We start from the raw sequence: 13880 nt of genomic DNA, 5'->3' as shown, positions 1-13880 counted from the left end.
GCTGTACATTATTATATTAATTCCATGGTGCTGTACATTATTATATTAATCCCATGGTGCTGTACATTATTATATTAATTCCACGGTGCTGTACATTATTATATCAATCCCCTGGTGCTGTACATTATTATATTAATTCCATGGTGCTCTGTACATTATTATATTAATCCCATGGTGCTGTACATTATTATATTAATTCCATGGTGCTGTACATTATTATATTAATTCCATGGTGCTGTACATTATTATATTAATTCCATGGTGCTGTACATTATTATATCAATCCCCTGGTGCTGTACATTATTATATTAATTCCATGGTGCTGTACATTATTATATTAATTCCACGGTGCTGGAAATTATTATATTAATCCCATGGTGCTGTACATTTGGGGTTACATACAGTACACAATATATACAGATATATAATACTAACAATGACTGACTGGCACAGTGGGATAGAGGGCTTACAGTCTGAGGGCATATCAACAAAAGAATTTCGGGGTTTTTTTTTCTTTTTTTATGGCATTATTATTACAGACAGTGAATAATGGTATTTTCCAGTCCAAGGAGCTAAACCATTGCTGCATGTCAGAGTAAAGGTGGAGATTTCCGGGTATTCCAGCAGACGCCTCCTTGCAGTGTCTCGGCTCCTTCTTGCAGTATTCTGTGCTGCTGGAATACAAGGAAGTGCTGCAGGCATCGCAGTGTTATTTATAGCTCAGGAGGGGCTGATGACTGATATATGGATTTAGTAGAACTGGATGTAACTTCCTGCTTCTGTGGGATTTATTAGACGCAAGGATCCTCGATGAGTGACGTCCTTCCCTGTGCGAGTACATGTATAGAATACAGAGCTGGAGTCTCAGGGGTGGGCGGGGGGTTCTCGCTTGTTGAGTAAATGGTCAATGTTAATGATAAATGCGATGAAGAGTAAAGCCAGGACATCTTGGTCTCTGCTCCCGCCCATGGACTGCGTCCAGTACTGACCAATATCCGTTTTGTCCTTTGGGGTCTAGATACAACTCGGAATAGACGAGATAATGAAGTGGCGGGCAGAGATTATCACTTCGTCTCCAGACAAACGTTTGAGGCCGACGTCGCTGCCGGCAAGTTCATTGAATACGGGGAGCACGAGAAGAACCTCTACGGCACCAGCGTGGACAGCGTGCGACAAGTCATCAATTCTGGCAAGATTTGCCTCTTAAGTCTTCACACGCAGGTGAGGGAGTAACACGAGCACAGGGATTCTGGCGCAGGAAACGTCTTGCCCTACGGTCGACCTTGTAGGTTTTCTTAACCATGTGACGACTTTATACCATGTTATCTTGGGGATATTGATTCTTCTTAATATCAGGTGTTTAGCCACACTTAATAAAGGCTAATAACGGGAAGCAATAATATATTATCAGCCATGAAGGCTTTAACCCCTGCAGCCCTTTACTTCCTCTCTGCTGAAGTTATTGGCAGGAACAGATGGATAGATAGTGATAAAGGTTAAATATCATGGCCACCATGCCAAACAGTCACCTGCACTCTGGATGCGTTTCTGTAAAGAGAACCTTTTCATCCGTTATGGAGGGTGGTGTTTTTTTTTTTTTTTTTTTTTTTTTTTTATTTTGGCACCTATATCTTCCCACTGTCAGAAGGGCAGACCTTACCCATTGTACTGTCAGAGGGGGTCAGTGACGACACCAGGCTCTAAGGCCCTGCCTTTCTAATAGTGAGAAATATCTGTGCTGAATGATATCTCCAGCGCCGGGGTGCATACCGGGAGAGCTGACCGTGCCATGTGATTACTGCAGCATCTGCGCTGTATCTAGGATTATGCAGGAGCATACTGGCAAGTGGGAGGGGAGAGATGACAATTGTAAGAGAAGCTAGAGAAGATGACCAGCGATGAAATGGCAGCTTTACAATATCTATGGACAAGGAAGACCGGTGTGCCACAGCAGGCATTACTGCTGCAGGTATTGCTTTCCTTGCCTGTAGGGTGTTCCTGATTTATCTGCTTCATAATTAGCAGAGAGCGGAGAATGCACAAAGATAGAAATCTGACCGGTGACCGATCCACACACACAAAGCAAGGACTGTGCTGAAAAAGTCCCCCTCGGCTTATACTCGAGTCAGCAAAAAAGAGAGAATTTTATTTATTTACTTTTTTTTGGGGGGGGGGGGGTGTCTGTGACCAGTTGCAATAGTAATGTATAGAATCTCCCATAAATTAGTGAAAAAAGAGAAGCTTAAAAATAAATAAATAAAATATATAAAAGTTGTAAATCCCTCCTTTCCCTAGAATACATATAAAAGTAGAAAATGACTGTGACACACAAACACATTAGGTATCCTGTGTCTGACAGTGCCCGGTCTACTGAATATAGGGGATCTGCAGTGCTCCTGTTCTGTCAGGAAGGGATTAATAGGAGCACTGCAGATCCCCTATATACAGCCAGACTGAATTCCAAGTGGGGGAAAAAAAAATCAGTCCTCAAGCTCAGGGAAGGGGCAGACAGACAACCAAACCCCCCCCCTCCCCATCACCCAGCAACTACTCCACCCAAAAACTCTGACCATTTTAATTTTTGAAATGTTCCAGTATCTGCTGCATTTTCCCCCCTCGGCTTATACTCAAGTCAATAAGTTTTCCCAGTTTTTTGTGGTAAAATTAGGGGGGTCGGCTTATATTCGGGTCGGCTTATACTCGAGTATATACGGTATTCCATAGCACTTTGCAAATCAGAACAGACAGTATCAGACAATATAATGTAACAAAATAATTAACGTATCTAACAATAGGAGTGAGGGCCCTGTTCGCAATCATTTCATACCTACTGTGTTCGTATCATCCCGGCTGATCATAGTATTGGACCGTTGATGATGGCTTGTTAAGTGAGAGATGACACAAGCATGGTGCTGTAGATGGGGAGTGATGGTGGTATAATATGGTACGGTAGGTGGGGCGTGGTCGTGGGATAGTATGGTACGGTAGGTGGGGAGTGATTATAGTATGGTACGGTAGATGAGGAGTGATGGTGGTATAGTATAGTAGTGTAGAGAGTGATGGTATAGCCTGGTTCTCTGGGTGGTTGGTTCTAGTACAGTGATTGGGGTCTCCTCTCTTCCCATGGAATGTAATTATTATTATTATTATTATTATTATTATTATTAGGTGACTTTCTTTCTGTTATTGGTTCCCAGTGTCTCCAGCACTGACCTCATTAACCCTGTGCTGTGTCAGCCCACACTGACATGTGGGGAGTGTAGTACTCTGTGTTGTGCGACTCCTCTGCTTACAGTAACCAGCTGGCGGGAGGCTTCTTAGTATTACAACCTATATGAGGGCTGCACTGGAATGAGTGGGAGCAGCACGCACAGACTGCTGATGGAGGTGTAAGGGGGGTGGATACGATACGTCTGCACTTTCACCTTGCAGAATTTTGCAGCGCTGCTCTTTCTGATGGGTGACTACGTGCTCATTCAGCTTGGCTGTAATCAAAATAGAGGAAATCTAAGACCTCTCCCTTGTTGTCTTTATATAAAAAACAAAAACCTTCACATCTATAACATAAAAAGACCTGTTAGCTTTGTGGTTGTATAAGAGTAGTCAGGGCTCGTTCACATCTGCACCCGGTCTCCGTTCTGCAGGTTTCCGTTTCCTGCACAAAACAGGGGCAGGAGACGTAAACCCGCCGGCATGTTTCAAGCCCATTCATTTGAATGGGTTTGAAAAGTGTACGGCCATGAGCGGCAGTGAGCGTTTTATGCGCTCAGTGGCGAAACAGTTTTTTTTTAAAACCGGACACAGTCTCGGACATGCAATACCGTGGAGCGCATTAAACGCTCTCCAGCGCTCATGGACGGACTCGGCATGAAAGGTTTCAGTCTTCTGCATGCAGAAGACGGAAATCTGAAAACTGAGTCCAGGCGCTGGTGTGAACCCAGCGTAAACGGAGTCTGCATTTTTCCAGAAACAGCATCACTGTTATCCACATGCTCTGTTTAGCATTGCATCTCTGCCTTATACACTTATATATGGCTATGCTGCAATACCAGACACAACCCATGGACAAGAGTGGCGCTGTTTTGGGAATTGTTCACAAGACAGGAATTTTCCTAACTTCCAAATTCCGCACCCACCAGGTGGTATTTTCTGTCTCCCGTTCACTTCAATGGAAGTTCTCAGGAGGAATCTGCTTGAAGATTTAGATTCTGACTCTGTCTTTGGGAAAAGTAATGTCTCACCGACCCCCTGCTGCTCCCATTCTGAGGCTTCACCTTGTGCCCCGCCGGTCTCTGTGTAGTATAGTCCTTCCACATCTATTCTAACAAATCTGATCTTTCTTCCCTCATTTAGGCCCTTAAGACACTCCGAAACTCTGACTTAAAGCCGTACATTATATTCATTGCTCCACCTTCTCAGGAGAGGTTGCGTGCACTGCTAGCAAAAGAAGGTAGAAATCCAAAGGTGAGTACATGTCCGAGACTGATGCTATTGTGCACACAAGTTTCCTTTATTATACATGTGTGTCCTTCCTCACCTGTACTCTTGGATATGTCAGCCATGAGATGACCAGCTTTTCTAAACAACATGCTTTTGCAATATTCTTTCACTAGCGGTTTCCTATGTGTAGCCACCCAGTGGTTGTATCGAGAGTTGCAGCCTGGCAAGGGTTTACAATGGATGCTCAGCCATTCACTACTGCTCTAATGATGTGCACGTTGTCGTAGTCAGCCGATACGTAACGTTGATTTATTTTTGTCCCTGTGCAGCCTGAGGAGCTCCGAGACATCATAGAGAAAGCTCGAGAAATGGAGCAGAACAACGGCCACTACTTTGACATGGCCATTGTGAACACCGACCTAGACAAGGCCTATCAGGAACTCCTGCGACTAATCAACAAGCTGGACACGGAGCCTCAGTGGGTCCCCTCCTCGTGGCTGCGGTGAATCGGAGCCCCTAGTAAACAGGCCCAGGACAATCACGGGGTTGGGTACAAGTCACATGCTGAATATTCAAGTGCTGAAGAACACGTTTAGTTCTGGTTTCGCGACGTATGTTTGAGTTAGGCGGCCCAATGTAGAAGCAGCGATTCAGGGTTAGTCTAGAAGCTGCGTTACCCCTCCCCCGTCAGGTCTGGTCCGGTCCGCGCCGGGGGGGTAATGCAGGACAATGAGTGGTGTTAGTGTGGAGCACAACCTTGTAGGCCTGAGACCTCCCCGGACATGTTTACAGACACCCACTAACCTTCTTAGTGATGGTAGAGTCTGGATTGAACCATTTAATCACCACCAGCAATCTTTATATTCCACAGGGCAGCTCACCCACAGATTGGTCGCCAGCGGCGCCCCCCCCAGGTACAGTAATACGTGACAACGTTGCTGCACTTCAATGTATAAAGTAATATCACTGGGAATTTCTCCTACATAACTGGATGTACAGATAAGAGATTGTGTTTTAGCAATACACTTTACTATATCTTCCTCCTCCCCCCGCCACGGCACACGTCACACACCAGAGGGCGCTATTTTTTAACGACAAAGTGTTAGTTTTTAACGGTGTAGGACTCTCCGACATTCCATTTTCTAGTCGCACCCGATGCCAGCAGCGATTCCTGTGTTACGAGTTGCAATGAATGTAAAACTTATTTCTGTTCTCTAAATAAACTTGGGCTACGCAGTTTCACCGGTGAATGTTACGTATGACCTCCTTCTTCCATGAGACGTTCACGGCCGGCCGGGGTCTCGAGTCCTCCTTACACGGCGGTTCGGCTTAAAGGGGTCTTTCTTCAAACGACACCTCTGGAGTCCTAGGCTAGTGTTGTTTAAGGGGGACTCTTGTCTGAATCCTAAAATCGTACGGACAGGCTACATACATAGACCCGGTGTGCGCCACTTTTATGATGCCGCGTATCCTTGTGTGACTGAGTGAGGTAAGTACAATTTGGGCACCTGCAGTATTAGGATAGTTTGAGGCCGTAGGCTGCAATGACTATATATTTAGCCCCTAGCGGCAGGATAGGTGTAAACGTTGATTGTGGAATACCCCTTTAATTTAAATAGGTTCATCTATCAGCCTGGTGGGGGCCAAAAGTTTTTTCAATATGGTGGATTGCGGCGGGTCTAATACTGCGACCACTTCACAGGTCAGTGATGCTGTGTCTGTGTGTGCCTGTTGGCAGCACAGTCCCATTCAAGCTAATGGGGCTGAGTTGCAGTACCAAGCACGGCCACTATTCCATATGTGGTGCCAGTGAAGTGGCCGCAGCGCTGACCCAAACGCTGATTGGTGGGGGTCTCACACTTAGGATCTAGGATAGATGTTCAATATTTATACTCCTGGATAAGCCCTTTAAGATCTGCAACTCCCATGTGTGCGTTCTAAGCGGAGGGTCCCCTTAACCGGTTTATATGTTCTTCCATGATGGCAGCTTCTAGTACACAACTGTGATCAGTCACTCCAGCCTGGCTCCATTGTCTGAAATCCTCAGCTTGTCTTGTGACAAGTTCAGACTCTCCTCTGTGCTTTACACTGCAGCTTAATCAGCAAGGACAGGAGGTTATAGACTACAGGCAAGAAAACCCCTAGACGGGTAACTGGTATATACTGAGCCAAATAAGCCAGGGGGCTAGAGACTTGAAGTGATGGCGTATTACCAGGATTATCCATCGTTCAGTATTAGACGTCATTACTGTACTAAATATATATACTATATACTGTCTATATTTGTGCTACGGGATACGGTGAAGCTAGATACAGATGCTATATACTCCTATGTATTAGATTATAATGAAGGATATGTGTATACATAGATATGGAGGTCACCCATCGCTGTGCCCCATATTAACATTCATTTATGGCATTATTCAGTCCGTTGCCCCTTGTGTAGTATAACATTATTATAGGGGTTTGCAGCCCCCCAAAAAATCCCCTTTTAAGGAGAGACGACCTCTTTGGAATCACAACCAAAATACTTGCTATTCCGTTTGCATTTTTGCCTCGGCCCCTTTAATGTTATTGGGTTTACCATACTAGGCTCGATCACTCTGACCTTACAGTTCCTCCAGAGCTGCATTCACAATTCTGCAGGGTTGGGAGCTGAAACGTCCCAGGGTTCCCTCCTGAACCAGTGTCGGTACAGCGCTTTCTCTGGGTCATTGCAGTCCTTATACCACCCCATTAATGGTTTAAAGGGGTTGTCCAAAACCCAGTAACCGATTGGTGGGGTCCAGCACCGATCATCTGATATATATGACTGCTCTGCTCCTGTGTCATCCCTGGTGGTGGCCCTGGGGAACTACAGCTCTGCTCCCCTTCACTCGATTAGGACCAGAGTTGGATCGGTTGATCGGTTTTGTGCTGATTTTAATAAGCAGAATTGTGAGCGCAGCTCTGAAGTATGATGTATTCTGGGATAGTACGTGAATTGTGACGCAATTCGGGGCCTACACAGTGAGCATATAACTGGGACTGAAAGCGTAAAGACCAAATAATGTGTGTGTGTGTATGTATGTATATATATATATATATATATATATATATATATATATATATATTCAGTGCGTGGTTATGTGCTACGTAGACTGGAAGTGAGACGTGTTATCGAGATGGTTTGCTAGAGGTTGAATGGAAAGGACCTGTCTGCTCGGTTTCAGTTCCTCTGTTACTCCTCCTGGAAATGTATGAATAAGTTGACAGGTAAGGGTTAATAGTTCCCTTTTCTCCCTACACACTGACACTATCCAGTCAGTGCCAATGGATTACTATTTATTAAAGGGGTTCTACAGGATTATTAATTGATCACCTATCCTTAGCATACGCCACCAGTGGGTCTGATCCCCGGGATCAGCGGGTGAGCCCTGCAGCCTTTTCACAGGAAACCAAGCACAGCGCCGTGTTTTTGTATAGTGGCTGTGCTTGGTATCACAGCGCTCAACCCATTCATGGGACTGAGTGATGTTCAGGCCATGTGACCAATGAATGTGATGTTGCATGGAACAGATGGGGTCCTATCCAAAAGATTGCCTATCCAAAAGATAGGTCATCAGTTAAAGCCAATAAATCCCTTTAACAAGGGTGATCTTGATGCCAAGAGGAATAATAGAGGAACGGCACTGTGAAAAATCTCCAGAACTCTTTACAGACATGTCTGGGTCTTCCAATTGAAAGATTTCTTGGAGTTTGATGGGTGATTTGGTAAGTGAGGACATTATATTACTACTATGTAATTACAACGTAATCCTCCGTATTATAGGGCTGATCTACTAACACCCTTGTAGGAGGCGTCCCAAAAATTCCTTATATTCACCTTCTATAGCTTGGTCTGAAAAAGTGGGAAAAAAATGTTCCCATATTCTTTGTCAAGTGATCAAGACTCCTTACAGCCCCGCCCATGACAACTCCTCCATACCATGTCCCAATGCTATAGGGACATGGCCCTGTCCTAGGCAGATGTGCCCATGCCAACCAATTATAATCCAGCTCTCCTCTCACTGTGGTGTACCCGCTGCCCCGCAACCAGGGCGTCTATACGCGTCCTGAAGGGCCTTATTATAGGAGATGTCCATGACAGGTCTGTACGGGAAGTGGCTGAACACTGACCGATGATTGGTGGAAATTTTTTGAATTCCCTCCAGTAAGGGAGAGGGCAGTGGTTATCGGTAGGTTTGAGCGAGTAGTATTCAATCGTATACCTCGCCGACATAGGAATGTGTGTAATCGGCCGAACACTAAGGGGTTAAACGCATCGAATATTCAAAGCGTTTAACCCCTTGATCAGCCGATGACACGCATTCCTATGCCGGCGGGATATTCGATCAACACTAGTTACCAGGAAGGGTAGAGAGGTCAGATCTGTCACCCATTTTACGCCTTCTTTAGGGTGACGACATGCGTTTATACGGAATTGGTGACAGTAACCAATATGGATGTAATATAACAAGTGAAATTTTTTTTAATTTTTTTTTTTTTGGTCAATAAACACTGGATAATAAAAAAAAAAAAAAAAAATTGTACTTACACTGAACAGACGAGTATTTGGGTCACGTCAAATGCTGGACTCTGAAGACAATGGGTGCAAAGGGAGAGCAGGGACGGTGCCAACGGCGGCCAATCAGTTTCTAGTTTTTTTTTTTGTTTTTTTTTTATCATCTTGACAATGAATGACACAATCTATTATATATAAAGTGCACTAGTTGTATATTCATAGCACCGAGATGTATTATGACGGTATTTACAGTCAGTGTGGATTATCGAGGGGTTAAATAATAGTTTTCTCTGTTAGATCTTCTAAGGTTTAACCGGATTTCAGTTGTGTGGTGTCTAGATATTGCCATGGCATTCTTGTTACGGCGCCCCCTGGCTGTGATTTCTTACCCCCTCAGGATGTCCTACTAATGTGTGTAGAAGAAGCTGTGTCTTATTGTCAGCCATACACAATAGCAAAATGACCATGCTGTACATGTACGAGAAGATCCTGATAATGGTATTGAGCTACTGAGCATGTGCGACCACAAGCATTGGCACATTAGGTGGACGTTCTGAGAGGGGATCAAAGGAACAGCAGGGGGCGGTATAAGAAGTATGTAACAGCAATATCTGGATACAGGAGCCTTTTCTTAACTTAAAAAAATTGAAATTTTGGGTAAATTGAAGTCTAAGATTCCCTTTTAACCCTCTCACACACCTGACAATGACAGAGATAAGACATGACATATCTGAGAGCGCGACGCCTTAATGATTTTATCCCGTATTTTTTATTATCGCTCATGTATTATCTGCACTGTGTATGGACGAGATGTCACGAGCTGCACAACTATGTACAAATGTAAGATTCTGTTATAGATGTGAATAAAGTCACTGTTGTACGGCTGAGTGTTTCTTGTGGACCGCGCACAGATATCCTTCACTTCATTGGTGCGTTACAATACATTAATAACTCTTTGGGCTTTGTGTCCCTACATACACCTAGTTTAGTGTGATCCATGTACCAATGTATTGATTTCCAGGAAGAGTAACAGAGGGACAACACCATAGACAGTTATCCTATCCTACTAATATGATGTTTGTTCCTCAATCACACAAAAACGCCTGAACAGATTTGCGTGACATTTGCCACATACATAAATAGGAACTCCGATTAAAACATAGGCTACTTTGTATCCCAGTAAATGATGTCATTACACGACTGCAGTGAAGGAATATAGGTTCACACAACACTAAAGGACCTGTGATGACATCATCACAGGTCCCTGAGCCATTCTAAGATAGGATTATGCTAGGCATTGGGTGGAGCTACAAGCTATTGTGGCGGAGCTATATAGGATTAAGTTGGACAGTGTGAAAGCTGATGAAATTGGAGTCTCATGGAAGATCAGGAGCCTACAGAACATGCAGACTGTGTGTGAGCAAGAGAAGTATATCAGGTGTAGAGTTTCAGTGAGTATGACGGGGAATGTGTTGTTCTGCCTCTGATGGGGGAGAACTTTGGCACATTTTAGCAACATCTGTTCAGCCCTTTGAAACACAGAAGCTGCTCAGACAGTCACATAACAAAACCTCTGTAATCACAATTGCCCGGTGTAGCAGAGCTTATGCAGCGCTGTAGCACACCTCTGTAGGCTCTCCATATGCAGAGATGTACATACAGCTGGGTATCCTGTGCATATGCAGCGATGTAGAGCCAAGACGCGGGAGCAGGCTGATCGAACTTTGGCACATTTCAGCAACATCCATTCAGCCCTTTGTAACACAGAAGCTGCTCAGACACTGACATAAGAACACCCCTGTAATCCAAATGGCCAGATGTAGCAGAGCTTAAGCACGCTGTAGCACAGCTGAGTACGCTCTCCATATGCAGAGGTGTACATACAACTGAGTATGCTGCGGATATGCTGCGATGTAGCAGAGCCGAGACGCGAGAGCAGGCGGATCATTCACAACAACAATTGGCTAAATATAAGTGGCTCAGCGCCAACACCAACTTGCAGACGAAATCGGGGGCATATGCTAGTAAGAAAATATACAAATTGACCTGTTCTATAACTCTTGTACTAGTATAATATATGCACTGACTAGTAGCGCCTCTCTGCAGTATAGTGCTGTATTACATGTTGTGTACTGTACCTTAAATCGTACCGACCCATAGAATACAGGTAATGTGGGCCACATGGTGGCTCAGTGGTTAGCACTGCAGCCTTGCAGCGCTGGAGTCCTGGTGTTCAAATCCCACCAAGGGCAAGAAAACCATCTGCAAGGAGTTTGTATGTTCTCCCTGTGTTTGCATGGATTTCCATCCCATATTCCAAAAAGACATACTGATAGGGAAAAATGTACATTGTGAGCTCTATGTGGGGCTCACAATCTACATTTAAAAAAAAAAGAAAGAATACAGGTAATGTACAAATGAGCCCTGTAATAAAATCATGCAGTTTTTCTCCGATTTCATCAGAATTTTTTTTCCAGCTTCCCAGTACATTGTATGGAATATTAAATGATACCATTACAAAGTACAGTCTGTACCACAAAAATTAAAGGGGTATTCCCATGTACATAATCATATCTATATTTGTAGATCATTAAAAGTTAAGCATTTTTGCAAATATAAGGAATTAAAATTTCTGCAAAGTTTTAAAGATGTTCTTTCTTAGTGGTGACAGTCTGTTGTCTTGATCAATTACCAATGGTTACGACCACTAAAGCAGAAACTCCATGGTCTGGGACTTGTCAGGAACCCAGTTATGATTTTCTTATTGTAGCCGGGTTATCAGGCAGGGACGCTACATGTATCAGAAGATATCCCGGCCACAATAAAGAAATCATGGCGGATTTTCTGACCTTAGAAAGTTCCTGCATTCATGGTCGTATCCTCTGGCAACTGATCAAGATAACAGACTGTGACCGCAAGATACTTAGAGAAAATCTTTAAAACTCTGCAAAATGTTTAATGACTTATACAGTATTTGCAAAAATATTTACCTTATCTACAGCTTTAACCCCTTAAGGACCAGGCCATTTTTTGGTTTCGCATTTTCGTTTTTCCCTCCTCACATTTCAAGAGCCATAACTTTTTCATTTTTCAGTTCACAGAGTCACATGATGGCTTATTGTTTGCGGGACAAATTGTACTTTGTAATGGCACCATTCAATATGCTGTGCAATGTACTGGGAAGCTGGAAAAAAATTCAGAATGAGGCGCAATTGGAGAAAAAATGCATTTGCGCCATTTTCTTATGGGTTTAATTTTTACAGCGTTCACTGTTTGGTACAAATGACATGTTACCTGTGTTCTACGTGTCAGTACGAACGCGGTGATACCAAATTTATATAGTATTTGAAATGTTTTGATACTTTTAAAAAAATGATAAACTTTGCAAAATAGAAAAAAAAATTTGTGTCATCATGTTCTAACACCTGTAACTTTTTCATATTTCCATGTATGGAGCTGGTTGTGGTGTCTTTTTATGCGGGACAAGATGACGTTTCTATTGATACCATTTGGGGAAAGATCTGATGGTTTGATCACTTTTTATTCAATTTTTTTATAGGAGGCAAAGTGTTGAAAAAAACGCTTTTTGGCTGTTTTTATGTTTTTTTGCCGCTACGCCGTTCGCAGTACGGGATAAGTGTTTTAATATTCTAATAGTTCGGGCATTTTGGAGCGCGGGGATACCTAATATGTTTATGTTTAATATTCTTTAATTACTTTTATAGCTGATCTAGGGAAAGGGGGGTGATTTGAACTTTTATATTTTTTTTATTTTTTTAATACTTTTAAAAACTTTTTTTTTTCTTCTGTTACATTTATGATCAGACCCCTTAGGTACCTTGAAACCTAGGGGGTCTGATCGCTCATACTATTCACTGCAATACTACAGTACTGCAGTGAATAGCAGAATCCCAGCACTTCTATTAGAGGCTGCCTCTGGCCTCTGGCATCGTCTAATAGATCTAGTGCAGAGACAAGCCTGGAAGCCTTCAATAGCAACCGATCACCGCCCTCTTGTGACGTTCAGGATGGCGGCGATCGGGGAAACATGGCGGCGCCGTTTACACGCTGCGGTCGCGTTTGACCGCAGTGTGTAAAGGGTTAACAGCAGCGATCGGCTCGGGCACCGACCGCTGCTGTTATTGGCAGGTCCTGGCTGTATTATACAGCCGGCATCTGCCGTGTATGGAGCGAGCTCAGCGTGTGAGCTCGCTCCATACATCCCCATGCGACCCATGACGTACAGTTACGTCAAGGGTCGCTAAGGGGTTAAAAATAACTATGTACATGGGAATACCCCTTTAAGCCCTCATATGGCTCAATGAATGGAAGAATATGGTAGGGCTTGGAAGGTGGAAAGAAAAATAAATAAAAAAAACGGTTGTGGCAGCGCTCTACAAGCATTGTCATCACTCGCTGTCCCCAGGACGCCTCACAATCTGAATTCCCCATTTTTGAGAACCACGGTGAGAACATACAAACTCCATGCAGATATGGTCTTTGGTTGGATTTGGAACCAGAACCTGGGATGCTAACCACTGAGCCCCCGTACTACCTGAAGTTATGTTTCCTAACCTATAATATGGCCCCTATTATCGCACACACATAAGCAGAGTGGTCTGACCATCTCATTCCCAAAAATCCATTCCTCATTCCTTATTTATATTGAGGTAGGCAGACAATACTAGAAAACTTTTGCTGGGTTATATTGGGCTGTGCTATAGGCACATGGTGCCCCCTAGTGCTAACACTTGTAGCATCACCCAATTGGGTTTTGTATTTTTTTGTTGTTGTACTTCTCTGATACTATGTGGTTGGTCCTATGAGAAAATATTTGCACCCATTCAGATATTATATATCCGGGGGGAGTTAATGCAATACATATACCTGTGAGTTA

The 13880-nt window shown here is 43.6% G+C and overlaps 1 protein-coding gene across 1 annotated transcript in view; it reads left to right on the top strand.

Moving 5' to 3' along the window:
- The window catches only part of PALS1 (protein associated with LIN7 1, MAGUK p55 family member), a 34984-nt gene extending 29302 nt beyond the window's left edge, over positions 1-5682 (top strand). The window contains exons 12-14 of the mRNA XM_075283145.1: positions 1019-1221; positions 4354-4464; positions 4770-5682. Of these exons, the coding sequence (XP_075139246.1) occupies positions 1019-1221; positions 4354-4464; positions 4770-4946 (491 nt within the window). The 3' untranslated portion in view covers positions 4947-5682. The remainder of the gene's footprint in view (positions 1-1018; positions 1222-4353; positions 4465-4769) is intronic.
- Positions 5683-13880: the final 8198 nt, after the last annotated feature.

This window comes from Leptodactylus fuscus, chromosome 7 (assembly GCF_031893055.1).
Source record: "Leptodactylus fuscus isolate aLepFus1 chromosome 7, aLepFus1.hap2, whole genome shotgun sequence".
Classification (NCBI taxonomy): Eukaryota; Metazoa; Chordata; class Amphibia; order Anura; family Leptodactylidae; genus Leptodactylus; species Leptodactylus fuscus.
This window is presented reverse-complemented; position numbering and strand designations above follow the sequence as displayed.